At 56.7% G+C, this 17,650-nt stretch overlaps 2 protein-coding genes across 2 annotated transcripts; both read left to right on the top strand.

The window, feature by feature from the left end:
• Nucleotides 1–223: 223 nt before the first annotated feature.
• On the top strand, nucleotides 224–1,795 carry C8A04DRAFT_8780 (uncharacterized protein; the record flags this gene model as incomplete). The annotated part of the gene is made up of 1 exon (XM_062785240.1): nucleotides 224–1,795. The coding sequence occupies one exon, from the start codon at nucleotides 224–226 to the stop codon at nucleotides 1,793–1,795; it is 1,572 nt and encodes a 523-aa protein (XP_062640972.1).
• A 7,973-nt stretch (nucleotides 1,796–9,768) lies between these two features.
• Nucleotides 9,769–16,354, top strand: C8A04DRAFT_8746 (uncharacterized protein; the record flags this gene model as incomplete). Its single annotated transcript, XM_062785228.1, has 4 exons — nucleotides 9,769–9,901; nucleotides 10,103–14,898; nucleotides 14,999–16,174; nucleotides 16,238–16,354. The coding sequence occupies 4 exons, from the start codon at nucleotides 9,769–9,771 to the stop codon at nucleotides 16,352–16,354; spliced, it is 6,222 nt and encodes a 2,073-aa protein (XP_062640971.1).
• Between the last annotated feature and the right edge of the window lie 1,296 nt (nucleotides 16,355–17,650).

Here is a 17,650-nt window from a genome sequence, read left to right as displayed (position 1 = left end):
TCTTTTTTTCTCTTCTTCTTTTGATTTTCTTCCCGCTTTCTTCGGCCCCACTCTGGCTGGATTGGGCTCGAACTCGATCAAAACACACACCGCCTCAGCCATTCAACATCGACACCCTCAGCAATTGTCGTCGTTCGTCGTCAATTACTAACTCCGCCCCTTGTAGGATGGCTACGGCGAGGGCCGCATCGGCTCCCCCCGTTCCCCGACCCGCCCGCACAGCATGCGTCGCCGTCAGAGCATGCAAGTGCTCGAGCTCGAGTCGCGCGTCGAGCAGCTGCTAGCCGAGAACCGCATGCTCGCCGAAGCCCATGTCCACTCCGAGTCGTCTCAGTCTCAATCCCACCGCACTGCCACCGTCCTGGCCGAGCGCGAGTCCGAGATCGAGTCGCTCAAGCGCGCCGTCCGCGAGGCCAACGCCGTCATCGAGCGCCTCACACAAACCAATGAAGGGCTCCGCAGCTCAACCTCGGCCATCGCCCTCAAACACACCGACGAGCTGCGCCGTCTCGAGGCCGACCATGCCGCTCAGACTACCCAAACGGCCCGCTCCATTCAGGAGAAGGACGCCGAGATCGCCCGCCTGCGCGCCCAGCTCGACGCGTCGGACGCCCAGATCCGCGAGCTCCAGGCCCAGATCCTTGCCCAGGCCGGGGACGACCCGACCGACTTTTTGGACGCCCACGACATTGACTTCTTTGACCACCGCTGCCAGCAGCTGTGTGCCCACGTGAAGCAATGGGTGCTGCGCTTCTCCAAGTTCAGCGACATGCGCGCGTGCCGCCTGACCTCGGAGCTCAGCGACGAGAAGCTCATCGACCGCCTCGACAACGCCGTGCTCGACGGCTCCAACGTCGATACCTACCTCGCCGACCGCGTGCGCCGCCGCGCCATCTTCATGAGCATGACCATGACCATGATCTGGGAATTTGTGTTTACCCGCTACCTCTTCGGCATGGACCGCGAGCAGCGCCAGAAGCTCAAGCACCTCGAGAAGCAGCTCCTCGATGTCGGCCCGCCTCACGCCGTACGCCAGTGGCGCGCCGTTACCCTCACCTTACTCTCGCGCCGCCCCACCTTCAAGAAACAGCGCGACCAAGACACCGAGGCCGTCGTCCAGGCCGTCCTCGACACCCTCTGCAAGATCCTACCCCCACCTTCCCACCTCGAGGACCAGATCCAGTCCCAGCTCCGCCGCGTCATCCGCGAGGCCGTCGCCCTCGCCATCGCCATGCGCTGCCAGCGCGCCGAGTACATGATGCTCCCACCCTTACAACCCGAGTACGACGACGCCGGCGAGCTCACCGAAACCGTCACCTTCAACGCGGCCCTCATGAACGAGGCCTCGGACCGCAGCGCTTCCGACCCACAACAACAATCCAACGAGGTCCTCGAAGCCACCAACGCCACCGTCCGCATCGTCCTGTTCCCCCTCGTCCTCCGCAAGGGCGACGACCACGGCCGCGGCGAAGACGAGATTGTCGTCACCCCGGCCCAGGTCCTAGCCGGGGATCTATTCTCCCATGTCGCCCGCCGCGGGTCTCCCGGTGCCATCTCCACCGTGTCAGCCGCCAACAATAACAACAACATGACCAGTCCCAACAGCAGGGGCCGATCGGTCGGTCGCATGCTCACGCCCGTGTCGGATGCCGGCGGCGCGAGTCTGGAGGCTACTAAAAGTCTGCTGAGTGATCGCAGTCCTAGAGGAGGGGCTGCGGGGAGTAGTGTGCGTGGAGGGGCCGGGTTGGGGCCGCAGAGTGATGTGAGTATGGAGGGGGCCGGGGGGTATTTGTGATTGTTTAGATGAATGAATGGAAGGGAGTGGAAGGGACTAAAAAGGGGGGGTATGAGGATACATGGATATCATGACCATGTGGAGGAGAAATCTATGGATTAAGGGGTATTGAGATGATGAATATGAACTTGGCTTAAGGATGGGGAATGGGGAATGGAATGGGGGAATGGAAGGGATACCATGGGGGGAACGGATGGGAAAATCACGTTACATTTCGATTTTTCTTTTCTTTTTTATTTTTCGACATTTTCTTCGTTTATTCTTTTTGGTTCTCTTCGATTTCTATCTTGTCTTATTGTCTTCTGATCTTGTTTTCTTATGGATTGCTTGCTTGCTTACTTGCTTGATGTTGGAGTCTGGGAGTCTTTTGCTTTTGACTTATGTCGAGGTGATGAGGATGTGGGTTTTAAGGGGTCGGATATCTACCTATTCCCTTTTGTTGCTTTGAATTGGTTTATTTCCAGTTATTGGTAATTGATGAATGAGTTTTTGGTTGATCGCAAATGGTTTGATTTTGATAAGCAGTTCACTCTGAGGATGAGTGAAGATGAGGATGAGTCGAGATGGGATGAGGATGAACGAGGATGAACGAGGATGAACGAGGATGAGTGAAGATGGAAATGAGGATGGGGGTAAAAATGAGATGAGAGAGGTTAAGGCCTATGGGGCAGGGGTTAATTTTGCGATTCCGTTCATGAAGTTGGTTGCTGCTTTGCCTTGCTGTTTTGTCTGCTCTTATGCTTTGTTCTTGGGCATTAAATACGTCGTCCCTTTCCTTGGCTCGTGGTTCGTCTTCTCATGTGTCTGGCACGGTTACGGGTTTCTTATGCTATCTGCTATGTTCATGTTGCGCTGCGTTCTCTTCTGTTCATCTGGTTTCAGTTTCTTCTCTCGGTTTCCCCTCGATTGACGACCACGACGATATGAATGTATCATGGCTTGACATGACATACATGGCTGGATGAGATGCGAAGGAGAAAGGGTACATATACGAACCGATAGAGTTTATGAATGAATGACGATCACAACCCAAGGCTTCCTACATGTACGTAAGCGTCCAACATTCCAGTCTATCCTGCCTCATACATCGAAGCCTCTCCCACCACCCTCGACAACAACGCCACATCAACCCCCTTCCCACCCCCCAGCGTCTTCTCCTCATCCTCCAGCCACGCCAGCACTTTCCCATACCCTGTCTGTTTCTTCGCTAGCACCTCCTTACACGCGACCATGGCCAACCTATCACATCTGGTAAGCACTCTAACAATGTCTTGGACGGCTACATGGATGGGAACCATGACGGTGGCCCTCTACGTTGCACAGGTGGTGATGGAAGAGAACTCACCAAGCTACCTCTTTCTTTCGTACCGAGCACACATACCCCGGATGCCGCTCTTGCCGCGTTTTGCTTGTCAGCAGCACGAAAGCAACGTCAATCAGGGTCTTGATCGTGTCTGTTTTCAGATATTGAATTAGCTAGCTTGTTGTTACATATCCCCCCTCCTTTTATGAGTTCCTTCCCCTCTACGAACACGGCGTCGAAAGGGAGTAACATACCAATTACAACCGCCGTTCCCGGCCGGCTCACCATACACCGAGCATATGCCCACATCTTGGTCGCCGTCTCGGAAAAGGCAGCATAGATATTGGCCAGCACGCGCCGGCGGAAGTTGTGGGCCATGTCGAAGAACATGAGATGGGATTGGATCTTGAACGCGTCTTTGACATTGGTTAGTGACTGAGTGTAAAACGGGAAAGAAAATAGGTAAGCGTCTCCAACTTACTGATGACCTTCCGCTTAAAGTTCACGCCGGGAGACCGCGAGTACTCAACCGTCAATGAGTTGAATATGCCTGTGTCAGTATAAGTTAGCTTGTTCCATCCACCAATCGCATGTCTCACGGACAGGGAACAAACATACCATTACTCGCACCGCCTCCTCTACCAGTCTGCCCTCTCGAAACGGCCAACGTCTCGGTCCCAATCAACAACCCACAGTACGGGAACAGGTGCTCCCGCCTCCCCGCGTTGTTCTTCTCCCCAGCCCCAACCCGCGGCACCTCTACCCCATCCACAACTAGTCCAAAATTGACCAGGCTTTTCCCGGGGCTGACGACCACACCATACTCAGGCACGCCCCGATGCATAACCTCCACGAACCTCTTTGCTTTCTCGCGATCCGTGGTGATGAGCAAGAAATCGTCAATCAGACGCATCAGCAGAGAGTCCCTCAGACCATCGCCGTCTTGCTCAGCGTTCTCAGCGTTCTCACTACCCCCACTTCTAAGGAAGCCCAATACCTGCCTCTCGAGGTCCGCGTAAAAGTAACTACACAAAACTGTCGACAGAACCGACCCCTGTGGGATGCCTGCCCGTTGCCGGTAGTACTTCTTACCGATACGCACGAGATGCTGGCCGACGTGAGCAGATGCGAGCGCAAGCACTTCACGCCGCGAGAGAACGGTGCGCGCCGCGCTGCCAACGAAGACGGTGCCTTGCTTGCGTTGAGCCAGAGCCGGTGGTTGTGGACGGCCGTTGGTATTCCCGGTATCCTCGAGCCGGTCTGTAAATGGGCGGGTGTCGTTGGGCGCGGCGGCCGTAGCGTGCCAGCGTCTGGTGGGTTTGGGCTTGGGCCGTATGGCAACTGTGGGAGGAGCAGAGTCAGGTGGTGGTGCTGCTCCGTGGGGGAGGGAAACCTCGACATGTTTGTGAAGGTGGTATTGGCTGTAGCCTGGAATCTTTTGGAGAAGCTCCATCATGGCCGCCTGCGGGATCGAGTCGAACGCGGCTTGGACGTCAACTTTGGCAAAGTACAAGGCCCCAGGTTGATCCCCGAGCTGGGCTTTGAAGGCCTTGATACGCTCGTAGATGTCTCCTACGGAGAAGAGTGACGAGCCCAGGACGTCTGGATTCAGGCTCTGATGTATGTTAAAACACACAAAGTCTACCGTACTACGGGCGCAAGGGGCAAGGGCTCTCACCTTCTCAAGCTTCAGCACTGAGCTAACTGGCACCAACGTGGAGTTGATGCTGCGCCCCAGAACTTTCTTATTCCCCTGCAGGAGGGTCCGCCGCCGCAGGTTCATGATCGGGCGCATCTTGGTCTGCTTGGGCAGCAGGCGCACCTGGGCGTAACCCAGCCGGCGAGACTCGAGGATCCGTCGTGCATCCTCCGTCTTGACTTCCTCAAACATGTCCGTCTTGAGCGTAGCCATGGCCGGCTCAGCTACATAGCGCCAGACATCGTGGCGAAAGAAGAAGAGACGATACCGGTCCACGTTGGACTCGGTGACGTAGAAGTTGCTGCGGATCAGGGGTATCAAGAATGAATCAAACAGGTAGTACAGAAACTCATAGAAGATCTCGGTCCGCTTCCGCGTGTCGGACAGGGAGGCCTTCTGATTGCTAAGCTTAGGAGGGGCCAGCCATTCTATGTCATTAATCTGCCTACCTGTTAGCCCTCCATTAGGAGCATGGACATACTTGCACGCCTTACCTTCATCCCCTGCATCACCTCGTGGAGACACATGCTCTCGAACCGCCGGAGATGGACAAAACGGTGCACTGCCTTCAAAAAGCGGGATTTATTGTGCGCCTGGGTGGTGCTATTACCCCAGAACCCATTCGGAATCACTTTAGAGAGCACCGCCTGGCAAAAGGCCGAAACCTTCGCGGCGGGCGTAGCGAGGTCCGTGATCGAAGTATACTGAATATTGGAGCTGGAAAGGGCCGGCGGTCGTGACTTCTTCGTGGCCCTGGGCTGTTTGGCCAGTGATCTAGAAGACGGCGGCGCTTTGGTGGAAGCCACCTGGGTTGGCTCTTGATCGTTCTTTTGCCCGAGAACCTGACATGTCAGTGATAAAACTGGCAGTTCGGCCGTGCTAAAACTAACGTACCGGACAATAGTGGTGCAGCATCTCCGTGTAGGAGCAGCGTGTATGAAACACCTGAAGACGGCCAACTAAGTGAGCCGCTTTCCCGCGTAGCCGTTTCGGAACATGACAAGAAAGCTTTTTTATCTTGTCCCTCGGCTCTCCGTCTTTGGCTACGGGAAACTTGGCGGTGATCTCTTCTTCTCGGAGAGTATAGTCCTGGAACTTCTGCGCGGTCATCCGCCGGTCCACGGCCGAGGTGAAGACGTTGTGGAGGCCGAATTGCCGGGGAAACATGTACATCATAACATGCACGACGCTCTCATCCGGCTCGCTGGTTTCCCCGGTGGTCTGGGCTTTAGGAGGATATCGATTCAGAACATCTAAACCGCCTTGTGAGCACCGTGTTTGACAAGCGAGTTCAGCGACTCAACATACGAATATGGCGTAACCCAAAATGGACGAGGCCGCGAGCGTTGAGGGCAGCCCTAGCATACAGCATCCTACTCCTGATAAAGGAGATCTCGGACGGGCGAAGCTCGACGGCCTGCTGCCCATCGGCTGCCGTAGAACGGTCCTTTTGGGTTTCACTTTGCTCGAATGGCTCGAGTTCAGAGATGGGGGCTCCGCTCAACTGATAAAAGTTCCCCCTACCGGCTTTTACAGACCGGAATACGGCACAATCAACAAGTAGGTCTATCATGATACGTTCCCCTTCTTTCCCCAGCAGCATGAGCAGCTGGGGCCAAGGCGCTTGCTTCAAAGCGTGGGCATGCTGGTTGGGATACAGCGGAAACAGTCCTGGGATGGTCGTCGTGGTAGCCAGCTCAGGTCGCAGCCCCGGACCTAGGCCGGCCTGCCTCCGATATCCATCACAGAGAATATGCTTCGGCCAAGGGCCGGCCTGTTCTCGGGAAAAGAGGAGCCATATGACGAAGTCTACGATCTTGAAGCGCAACGACATGTAAGTCGGACTTTCCTCATGCGGCCAGTCGGCGTTTGTAGGGAGGGTTCTATTGTATCCTTACCTCAGCCTGAGAAAATATTGACCCCTTGAGGCCGGAGAGTGTCACATATGACTCGTCACCTTTTTGTGAGAAGTTCACCCACTGATTCCAGCGGTGATCGGGATCAGCATCCGGGAGTGGTCGGCGTCCCACCAGGGTCGAGTCGAGAAGGTCCCCAAGTGCCTGTTCTTCCGCACTGGTGGGCTTCTTCGGGTCGGACCGGTCGGATCCTACCAACGCAATTTTCCTCCGGCGAATCCGCGACGAGGACGGCAGCTTTGAGAGGGCATATTGCCTCAGGGTTTGGATTTCTGGGTAATACTGAGCGAGCAGTGCGTGCCTAACGACGATGCCGCGTAATCCCCTTTCACACTTGATGTCCTTCGTGGGTGGTTCGGCTGGACGGTCCCATCCCCCGGCCTGGCTCCGCGCCCTTTTCCTCGACCCGGAATCGGATCCAGGGTCCGGCAAAGGGGCCTGCGCCATCACTGATGTGGGGCCGGCCGTTGAAGTCGGGCTCTCTCGGTTGGTGATTCCTGCGGCTGCCCGACGATACCACCCCGCGCTCCCCCTGATGACCCCCAATGCTTCTTTGCTCCAGAATTCCAAAAGAAGCACTTTGATAATGGGAAATTTGCTGCAGGCGAGGGACCAAACCCTATCAGCGCCGGGCTGACATGTGCTCCTGAATGATTGGGTACAAATAGCGTGGGGAGCCCCAGGGCGGAAGGGAGGGAATTGACGAAAGGCCTCGTTTTTTTTCAACCGTCAATAGGCAGGTTTCCCCATAAAGCACCGCCAGTGAGATGGTCGTGGGGAATGTCTTGCGATTGGATACGCGAGACACGGGGGACTCCAAGGGGCAGCCAAGCCCGAGGGGACGCTGTGGGTGAGGGCCCAATGTTTCAACCGGATTTTGTGAAAGCGCGTCGGCGCGTCGAAAGTTGCGAAGGGAGTGCCAATGGCTGACGGCGGTCCTGTTGATTTCTTGCCTCTTCTTTTTGGTGAATCACAATTGTTTGGAGGGAAGGGAGGGGGTCCTCGCAGGCTCACCCCCAATTCAGTGTTAGTACTTGTTTCGTCGGTTGCGGGCTGGGATGTTGAAATCATTGCTTGCTTGTGGAGCGCCTTTGGATTTCTTGGCAACCTCGGGAAATCGCGAGTGTGCCGTGATCGAATTGCGGCGTCATTGGGCAGCCACGCCGCGAGCCGAAGGGTTGATTGTGTAACGTTATGCCTCCCGTTTGAGCCTGTGCCGGTCGTTCGCATCGAGTCGGTTGTCCGGTTGTCCCATCCGGTGCTGGCAAGCTGTTTCCCGCTTTCGAACGAACGATTCCCGGAATTGAACAGTGCGAGCGAGCCACAAAGACCAATTGACCAGGTGGAGAAATCCAGCGTTCTGGGAAGTGATTACTCTGCGGAAGAACGCGACATTCTGCCCTGCGCTGGCCGGATTTTCAACAAGGGGGTTATCGGAATGGTTTGCTTATGCCCCTCGTTCGCAGCGATCTGAGGGGGGTCTCAGCTGCACGTCACGACATGCAAAATGTGGTGAGCAATGATATCCACCATTTCATGGTCCTTCTTTGTTTGCCATGGTCGGATGAAAATACAGCAAGACAGAAAAGAAACATGGAGTACATGGGGCAACGCGGAACAGAAATTGGAGGGGAAAAAGAAACTGAAATCGACCGAGCAGGAGCATTCAGCCCCGAGTCCAATGGAACTTGGTCTCCTTGACTGAGTAATCCGAATCGGGCAGTCGCGTTCCACCTTCGATTTCGATTTGATTTCAGGCTTGTTGCTTCTCACCCCCAACTCCATTTCCTCAGGCACGGAGTACCTACCGGCTGATGTTCAAGGTCCTGCTCATTTATGGGTTGCCTTGTCTCTGTCAACGATTCTCGATCTGTTAAGGTGGAGGTAAGCAGTAATTTACACATGACCGTTGTTCTTGTTATTCCACCTTGATCCTCCTCCTGTATCTCGAAACAGTGGTGCCCGAATTGGTTGAACCCACTCTCCAACTGCGGATTGCAACCCGGCCGGTGCGACTTTTTCTTGCCGGCGCGGCTGTCGTATCGAACCGACAGGAGGATCCGGGGCTCGGACCCCTCTTCTGCCCTAGGAAATTACGCTGATGTTGCTCAAACTCTCGCCGGAAACAACAATATGGCAGGTATCACAGGGCTGGACCTAAGGGAGACAGAATCCTCGAAACAATGCAAACTGCAAAAACGGATGCATTTAGAATAGAGCTTGACATTGGGACAAGAGACGGAACCCAACCGTGCTGATCACAGGAACCTGACGCTTTCCGTATGCCCAAATCCTAAATGCAGAGAAAAAAAGCCCGATTAACGGCCGCTAAGATAATCTGCGAATGAGGGAGGAGGTCGACCCGAGCCAAGGCTGAAGGAAGCCGGGGTCCGGGGGAGTTGCGAGCCTCCCTCGTAGCCAGCCTTGGTGATGGTGTGAGGGTGTCCACCGTTCACAGGCGGGTGGAAGGCCTGCCGCGGGCCCGCATCGGCTGGGTCTGAGCGGATGTGGAAGGGCTTTCAGTGGGAGACAACGGGAAAGTGGATGGGGCCTGGACGGGCGGCCGGCCGAGAAGGTGGATCCTCGGAGCACCTTTCCATTCATCGTGGTTTCCTTCAGGGCGGCTGTCCGCTGCCCCTGTCCAATTCCGCCTGCCGGGCATCATCCCATGGATGGGCGCCCCATGGATCCACACCATCCACATGCGTTCTTCTTTCCCCCCAGCATTGCTTCTGCAGGCAGCCCGTCCGGCCCAGATCCAACCAATCTCTGTGCTTGCCAGCGCATCGACGTTGACAGGCTCACTGCCTCCAGGCTCATAGGCCCCCCCTCTTCGACGTCCCGCCGACCAAGCAAAGGTCACCGAGCAAAGTCCACCAAGCAAAACCGAGCAAAGCAACCCACCTGAGCCGCCCCCCTCGCTGCCCGCATGGGACATCGATGATCATTCGAATCCGCAAATCCTGTTCGCTCCGCTGCGCGTGCACCGTCGCAGTCAGCCCGCCTGGAGCTGCCACAGAGTGATGGGACCAGCGACGAAGAGACCGACACCACCATGGACCATGGCAGTCTCCGAGACGAGGCTGTTTCGCGCTCCGGCCCGTTCCTCGACCACCCGGACCACCCCGATCACTTTGACCCCCTAGATCGCCTCGATTGCCTCAATCGCCTCGACGACCGTTCCGATCGTTCTACCGATCCCGAGAACCCAGAGCAGTTCAGGCGGTTCGACAAGTTGGACGAATTCGACCGCTTCGACTATCGCCACGGCTATCCCCCCGATCAAAATCAAAATCAAAACCGCAATCATCAATCGTCGCTTGTCCCACCTCAGCGCGTCGAACACTACCACCACTACCCCGAGCCCCTCGACAGTGCCTCGCCCGGAGACGACCACGATCCGCACACCTTCGCAGTGAGCCTCCTCGCCGCTGCCGCTGCCGCTACTCCCCATGCCCCGCACCCTTCCGGCGACTGCGAATCTGGAGATCCCGACGATTTTTATCGCAGCTACCGGGGCGTGACCGAACCCTCGACCACGGACAACAACTCCGGGAATGCCTCCCCGCCCGTAGGACACGACGCCATGGCCCAGGCCGTCTCGAGCAGCACCCGTCAGCTGCCGCCGTCGCTGCGTTCCAACGGGAACGGGACAACCCCGAAGCACCCCGCCGTCCCGCCATCCCATCGCGGTGCCTTCCGATCGAGCCAGCGTTCGGTCTCGAACCCCACTGACAGCCGATCACCTGCAGGCGCTGCTGCGGGAGCGTCGCGGCCGTCAGGCACAGCAGAGGACCGTCGTGGCACAGCCGGCGGCACGCCGCCCAGTGTCAAGGATCTGAAAAAGAAATTCGATCAGTCGCCGACTCACCAATCCGCCTCGGGCACCCGGAAAAGCGCGTCAAGAAGTTCGACAACGCGAGACACAACTTCAAGCAGGCTTGGTGCCAGGTCACCTAGTGCTAGCGGTGGTGCAACATCGCATGGCCGTACATCACGGCCAGCGAGCAGGGCACGAGACACAACGCGCGACACGAGGAGAGGTTCCGAAGCCCGCAGTTCGCCCCGATTGAAGCCCGCTGCCGACGCCCCGCACACGGGCACCTCCGGCAACTCGTCCCAGTCGTTCGCGAGCAGGCTATCCAGGCCTCGCGGCGCAGGGTCTCATCCCACCAGCCCTTCCCCTTCCAATAAATTATCCAAAAAGTCCATGGCACCCCAGTCGCCCACGGCCCCGCGCCAGAATGGGCTTCTATTTGGCGAGATTCTCCCCGAGCAGAGCGACTCGGTCACACCAGGCTTCGGCATCGAACCGGCCCGGCCGAGCAGGAGAACTTCGGACTCCAACCTTGCCGAATCGGTGCGACCACATGTGCGCAGCTTTTCAGATCCCGACATCGAACCCCCGTCGCCCACCGATTGGTACCGAGCGGCCGGGTCAGCCGGACAACAACAGCAGCAGCAGCAACAGGCGCAGCCGGAGCAGCAACCGCAACAAGAGAAACAAGAGAAGCACCTTCGACAAAATACAGGTCATCAAACATCAAAGATACCCAAATCCCAACACGCCCGGGCCCAGAGCGACCTTGCCACCACGAAACTCACATTAAGCCGTCCGGATTACAGTGCAGCCAGGTACGATGTCGGCTCACCGATATCGCCCATATCACCCACCTCGCCCACCTCACCAACCTCGCGCCTCCCACGCATGGCCCGAAGACTGAACGGTGCCACCTCGGGGCATGCAAGCCCGGCCTCGACACGCTCCAACTCTCCGTCCACCTTCAATACCAAATACTCCACAGCGAGTGGGAGATCCTCGCGGCAACACCATGCGCCCCCGGGTTCACGCGCGAGGACGCCTACTACCGCATCCGTCCCGAAAACCTCGTCGGGGAGGACACCAACCTCGGCCCGCAAAGCGCCCCCATCCAACATCTCGACTTCGCAACAGCCAACGCAGGCGCCGAGCAGCCGGCTTAATGCGTATGTTTCCGTACCACCCGCAAAGCTGTCCCCCAGTCTACGGAGCTCTCGACCACGCCAGTCCGTAGCCACGGCAACGACCGCTGCCTCGAGAATGCGAGCCGTGGAGCAGGGTGCCTCGGCTCCGAAGCAGTCACAACGGTCGGCCCAGAAGGCAGACGAGACGACTCCCCGGAGACGCAAGGTATCCGTCGGCGCGATAGACTTTGCCCAGCGGCGCGAGACTATCAAGCTAGCCTACAGCAAGTCCATACGAGAGACACAGGCTAGGGAAGTAAGGCGGGCCGCCGCAGAGAAGCGGAAGGAAGAGTTAGCTGCTGCGGCCAAGGCCAAGGTGGAAGCTGAGGCGGCCACGGCAGCGGCCATGGAAAACGCTCGTGCAGCGGCCGCGGCCGCGGCCGCCAACGCCACAAAGGGCCCCAAAAAGGCTGAGAGTGGTAATAATCGGGACGGAAGTGCCCGGGATAGCGGCAGCCAGCTCTCAGAACCGGCTTCTGACCACGAGGTGCCCAGGATAGAGGAGCCTCGAGAGATTGAAAGGGATCCTCCTACTCCCTCTCAACCACCCCCCGAGGAGTTTTACAATCCACCTGCCCCCGCTGAACCCCTTAGACTGGAGATTCCGGGCAGTTTCCCTAACACAGAATCGCCATTCGACGAGCACGACGCCGCCCCATTCTCGGCCATTTCCATGACGAGCGCGATTACCGAATTTGACACCGAAATTCAAACCGAACCCCCCAGGCCGGAGAATCCACAACCCACTACTGACCGCTCACCTTCGGTTGTGGCTTGGCCGAACCCGGTGGAAGTCAACGACCCTCAGCCCGAAGCGGTCGAAGACCCTCCTGTCCAAGTCGCAACACCAGTACTCCGCCAACGAACATCGTACCAATCCCCCTTCTCCGATGAAGCCGACGACAGCGTTTCCATACAAATATCGCTCGATACATCTTCAGTGCCCCACCAGCAACCATCGTCTGAGTATGAGCTTACGCCTACACGCGCCACATTTGAGCCCGATACGCAACCCGCGACCGCCCCGGCCCCGGCCCCTACAACAGAGGACGATGAGTATGTGCCCCAGCCGTACACATTTTCCGATAAGTATGAGACCACGGTAACGATTCTGGGCCCTGAACCCGATTTCAGGCCGTTGTCGCACCAGGAGCCGCCTCGTGCCACTGTGCCGCAGAGCCACGTGCCTCAATCAATTGAGCCGTCACATGCCAGCATCCCGGAGATGGCTGCATCTGGGACCCCGCAACCGGTTAGTACACCACGCTTTGGGGGGTCTGATGTGGGTAGCGAGACGCTGGATCGGCTCGAAGACTTCTACACGGGGCCACGCCTGCACGATAACATTGCGTTGTTGCGTGACTCGACGTTCACTCCCTCAGATCCCAGTACACCTCTAGATGGCACGCCACCTGCATCAGAATACCACAAAGCGCCGTCAGAGGCGTCACACAGTTTGGCCGTGCCTGGCCTGCTGGCCCCGGGAAACCGCACGAGCCAACACTCTGCTTGGACCGATTTTACCTTTGCCAGCGAAGACCGCAATGCCAGCCAACCCAACTTTGCATCGCAGCCGCATCAATCTGAGACCCACCGTTATGAAGATGGCCACGATGACCACCACGATGACGATGACGATGCATCATTTAAAGTTGCACCCTCCGCCGGGGATCTCAGTACCTGCGCATCCAGCCAAGACGGCATCACCCAAAGTCCAGAGTCGCTTTCATTCGTTCAGTCGGGTGCTCCACCATCCCCTATGATCCCCGAGTTACCAGCTGGCCAGCATCATTTCCCAGAATTCAGCTCTGCGAACACACACTCAACACGCCTCGGATCCGAGCCTGAAAGAATAGCGTCGGTAACGAGACGCGATCCCTCTCTTCCGCCTTCTTCAGAGCGTGTATACGAACGAGAGAGCACCTTGTATCTCGCCGAAAGCCGACCGGAGAGCCTTGCGTACAGCCAAGACGGGGGCGGCCCCTCAGGCGCCGTGTCGCCACCGCAATCTATTTCCCAGCTCGGCCTGGGCGAGGAGCCGTCTCAGGTTTCACTGGGCGAGACCCTCTACGATGGCCAGACACCGCTTACCGACAAGGAGCAAGAAGAGCAAAAGAGGCTCCGGCAGAGGCAGCTGGTCATCCGCGAGCTCATCGACACGGAAGACGCCTTTGTTCGAGACATGACAGTCGTGGAGGAGATCTACAAGGGCACGGCCGAGGCGTGTCCCAACCTAGACAACAAGACCGTCAAGCTGATCTTCAGGAACACCGACGAGATCATTGCTTTCCATGCCGCGTTACTGATCGAGTTCAAAGAGGGCGCCTCGACCGTATACACCCCGAAAGGCAGGCGTTCCCCGCTGCCCACACCAGATATAAAAGACTCCGACACGGCGACTCTCAACTCGCTCTTCTCGTCGAATCGGCCCGAGCGGAACGACGAAAAGGACCGCCTCACTTTGCTCGGCCCGGTTTTCGCCAAGAACATCGAGCAGCTCAAGGCAGTGCACGAGGTGTATCTCCGGTCGAGCGACAGCTCTTCGAAGCGACTGGTGCAAATCCAGGAGGACGAGGCCGTCATGGTCTGGCTGAGCGAGTGCAACGAGGTGGCCAAAGAGCTGACCAGCGCCTGGAACCTGGACTCGCTTCTGATCAAGCCAATGCAGCGCATCACCAAATATCCCGATATCATCACCCACCTCCTCAAGTACACCCCCGAGGACCACCCAGACCGCGAAGCGCTCACCAACGCCAGGACGGTCGTCATCGATGCCATCGACGAGATCAACAAGACCAAGAAGAACTTTGAGCTGGTGGGTCAGATCGTCAGCAACAGAAAGCGGAAAGAGTCGGATGTGAGAGCCGGCCTCGCGAGGGCGTTTGGGAAACGTGTCGACAAGCTGCAGGTGGCCGCCACCAAGACAGCGGAAGACGAGGACTACCAAAAGTACCAGCAGCAGTTTGGGGATGACTACTTGCGGCTTCAGGTGGTGCTGCGTGATGTGGAGTTCTACACGAGAAACATTACCACTTATGTCCATGACTTTCTGCAACAACTGTCGTCCATGGAGCTAGTCATGCGTCTCCAACCGTCTCGAGACTATGCGCATCTGGAGAGCAAATGGGTGCAGTTTAATGTCTCTATGAGAGACATTGAGAAGATTGCCCTGGAAAAGCATGTGAGTTATTCTTTTGGTTTTCCTATACATCTTTCTTCGCTTTATCCCACCTCCGAGTCGGTCGGTATGCCCATTTACTGATATCACAACGCAACGGTAGCTAGCAGATGTGCGGAAACACGTCATTGAGCCGTTTGAGCAAGTCATTCGGTGCTACGGTAACCCCTCGCTGGCCATGAAGAAGCGGGCAAAGCGGCGTTTGGACTACGAGAAATACATGGCGCTCAAAGCCAACGGCAAGAAGATAGACAAGCAACTCGCAGAGCTGGTTGAGCAGTACGAGGCGCTCAATGACACTCTCAAGAAGGAACTGCCCAAGCTGTCCGCGATGACCGCCAAGATTGGGAACATTTGCCTCGGCAAGTTCATCAGCATCCAGGCGACGTGGTTCTCGATCTGGAAAGAGAAAGTCAAGGCGCCCTTATCGGATGTCGCGCAAGTTCCCGAGGTCTCCGAGATCGTGTCCAGTTTCCAGCGGGAATTTGCTCTGCAGGAAGAGCGAGCCAAAGCGCTGAGCATCGTCAACCCCACGCTCAAAGGCAGAGCGTCCCAGTCCACCGCTGACGACTCGTCCTCCATCCTTTCCAAGACTCGATCGCGCCCGAGCGATATCTTATCATCACGCGGGAGGGGTCTCTCGATCAACAGCGACCACATTCCCTCGCTGCCGACGCCCGACTTTGCTAAGCGCAACAGCGGGCAGTTCAGCCTCTCCCCGGCCAGCAGCGCCCTGCCCAGCCCCGCAAACTACTACCGTGACTACTACTCGGGCATCAACAACCAAGGCCGCGCCACCGGTGCCGGCTCCGGCTCCCCCGTCACCCCCGCCGATCCACCGCCACCATCACACAACGTATCCCGCCCACCTCCCGTATCCGCCAACCTACCCCCAGCTCGCCCCGCCACCGGCCGCAGTTTCGACTCGACCAGCCTGCCGCGGCAGAGCTCCGACTCGGCCACCCTGCCCCCGGCGATGATCAGCCATCGCGACTCGAACTCAACCTTCAACTCAACGAGCTACCCGAGCCAGTATACACCGGGCAGCACCGACCAGCCCGCAACGCGCCGTCTTTCTGGGTTGTTCAACTCGGCCATGCCCATGCCCGACGGGCCGGAGGGGAGTGCGCGGTCGTCGAGGGCGTCGTCGAGGGACAGGAGCGGGGCGGCTGCGAATGGGTACAATGTGCTTTGGCTGGCGGCGTCGCTGTTTGAGTTCAATATTGAGACGACCAAGCATGAGGCGGGGTATCCTTATTTGACGTATCAGGCGGGCGAGGTGAGTTAACGCGGGTTTCTTCTAACACTATCTTACAAATGAAACTGACTCGATAAACACCAGATCTTTGATGTCATTGCTGAAAAGGGCGAGCTCTGGTTAGCCAAGAACCAGGACGATCCGCGCGATGTGGTCGGGTGGATTTGGTCGAAGCATTTTGCCAAGTTGGCGGATTCTTAAGTCTTCCGGGGGACTGCCACTTCGCTGCTGCTCTCTCGTAGGAGTGGTAGGTTACCGCTTGGATAACCCAGCACCCAGCCAGCGCCCAGCAGAGCATGCGTGGCTGGCTGAACGATCTACTACACTCATACTCATTCTTGGCCCCGCCGTGCCTTTTGATTTACCAATGTTTTCTGTTTCCCCTTTTTTGGTGTTATCCATCATTGGGCTGGCGTGCCGGGAGAGACACACAAATAAACCTCGAGTCCTGGGAATCCACTCAAAGAGGCCACGCAAACAAATATCCTTTTTTTTTTCTTTTGTCCTTTTTTGGGGCGGGACTCAAACTCAGAGCAAACAACAAAAGCAGGACTACTGAGCGGAGATTTTTTTGCTACCAATGTTTTGTGTCGGTTGGTTTTGGTTTTGGGTGTTTTATTCCCCTCCCGTCCCCCTGCCCCCTTTTTCGTTTCCTTTTGTATTATTTATTTATTTATTCCCCTTTTTTGGTATGCCTCTTTTTTTCTCTAAGTGAGATCAGTCAAGAAAAAGGCGAATTCTGGCGTTTTAAAGGCGGGGATGGGGTGGTGGAATGGGGGGATAGGTCGGACGGGGTAAAACGGAGCAGTGCCTAACTTTGGTGTTTTTTTTAGTACATACATATACCTTATTGGGGGAAGGAGAGGAGGGGGAATGGAGAATAGGAATATTGATTGAATGAGGCGAGTTGAATTGAGTAACTATGCCATGAGTTTTGGTTTTATATTTTGGTTGTTGGTTTAACGTTGCAGCTTTGTGTGGTTCTTGCGGTGCTTGACTATGTTTGACTTTTCGGTCCTCTTTTAATTCTGGGAAGAACGATTGCATTGGGATATGGTTAGTATCTGTGGAAATGGGACTAGACAGCGGAGTATATACGCTGTTTCCCTGTCCAGCTACCTAACCAGGCGGCCCGTAATGGGTGTGCATTAGTTACCGGTGGTTAGTTAGTACTGTTTATTTCCCGACTGTTTACTTTACCCCTTTTCCTATTACTCGTCCCCCTTTCTTCGCCTCCTCCACCTTAGTTTTTGGCTTCCCATTCTGCCGCAGAGATGGAAAGACGTGACTTGACCACTAGAAACCCCAAATCCCTTAGATGCAACGTTAACAGCACGGAAAGAGCATACCCCAAGAACCGACAACCTCGGTCAAGGACACTAAGCCACGCCGGAGCTCAGACGCCCACGGTCCCTTCCCCTGTGACGATCTTGTCCAGCACCCCTTGTTCTCCCGTCAACTTTCCGTCACGGGTAGGAATCCAGGTACGCGGGACAC

This window comes from Dichotomopilus funicola, assembly GCF_033296635.1.
Source record: "Dichotomopilus funicola strain CBS 141.50 unplaced genomic scaffold C8A04scaffold_2, whole genome shotgun sequence".
NCBI lineage: Eukaryota > Fungi > Ascomycota > Sordariomycetes > Sordariales > Chaetomiaceae > Dichotomopilus > Dichotomopilus funicola.
Note: the sequence above shows the minus strand (reverse complement) of the source record. Positions and strands in the feature narration are given on the sequence as shown.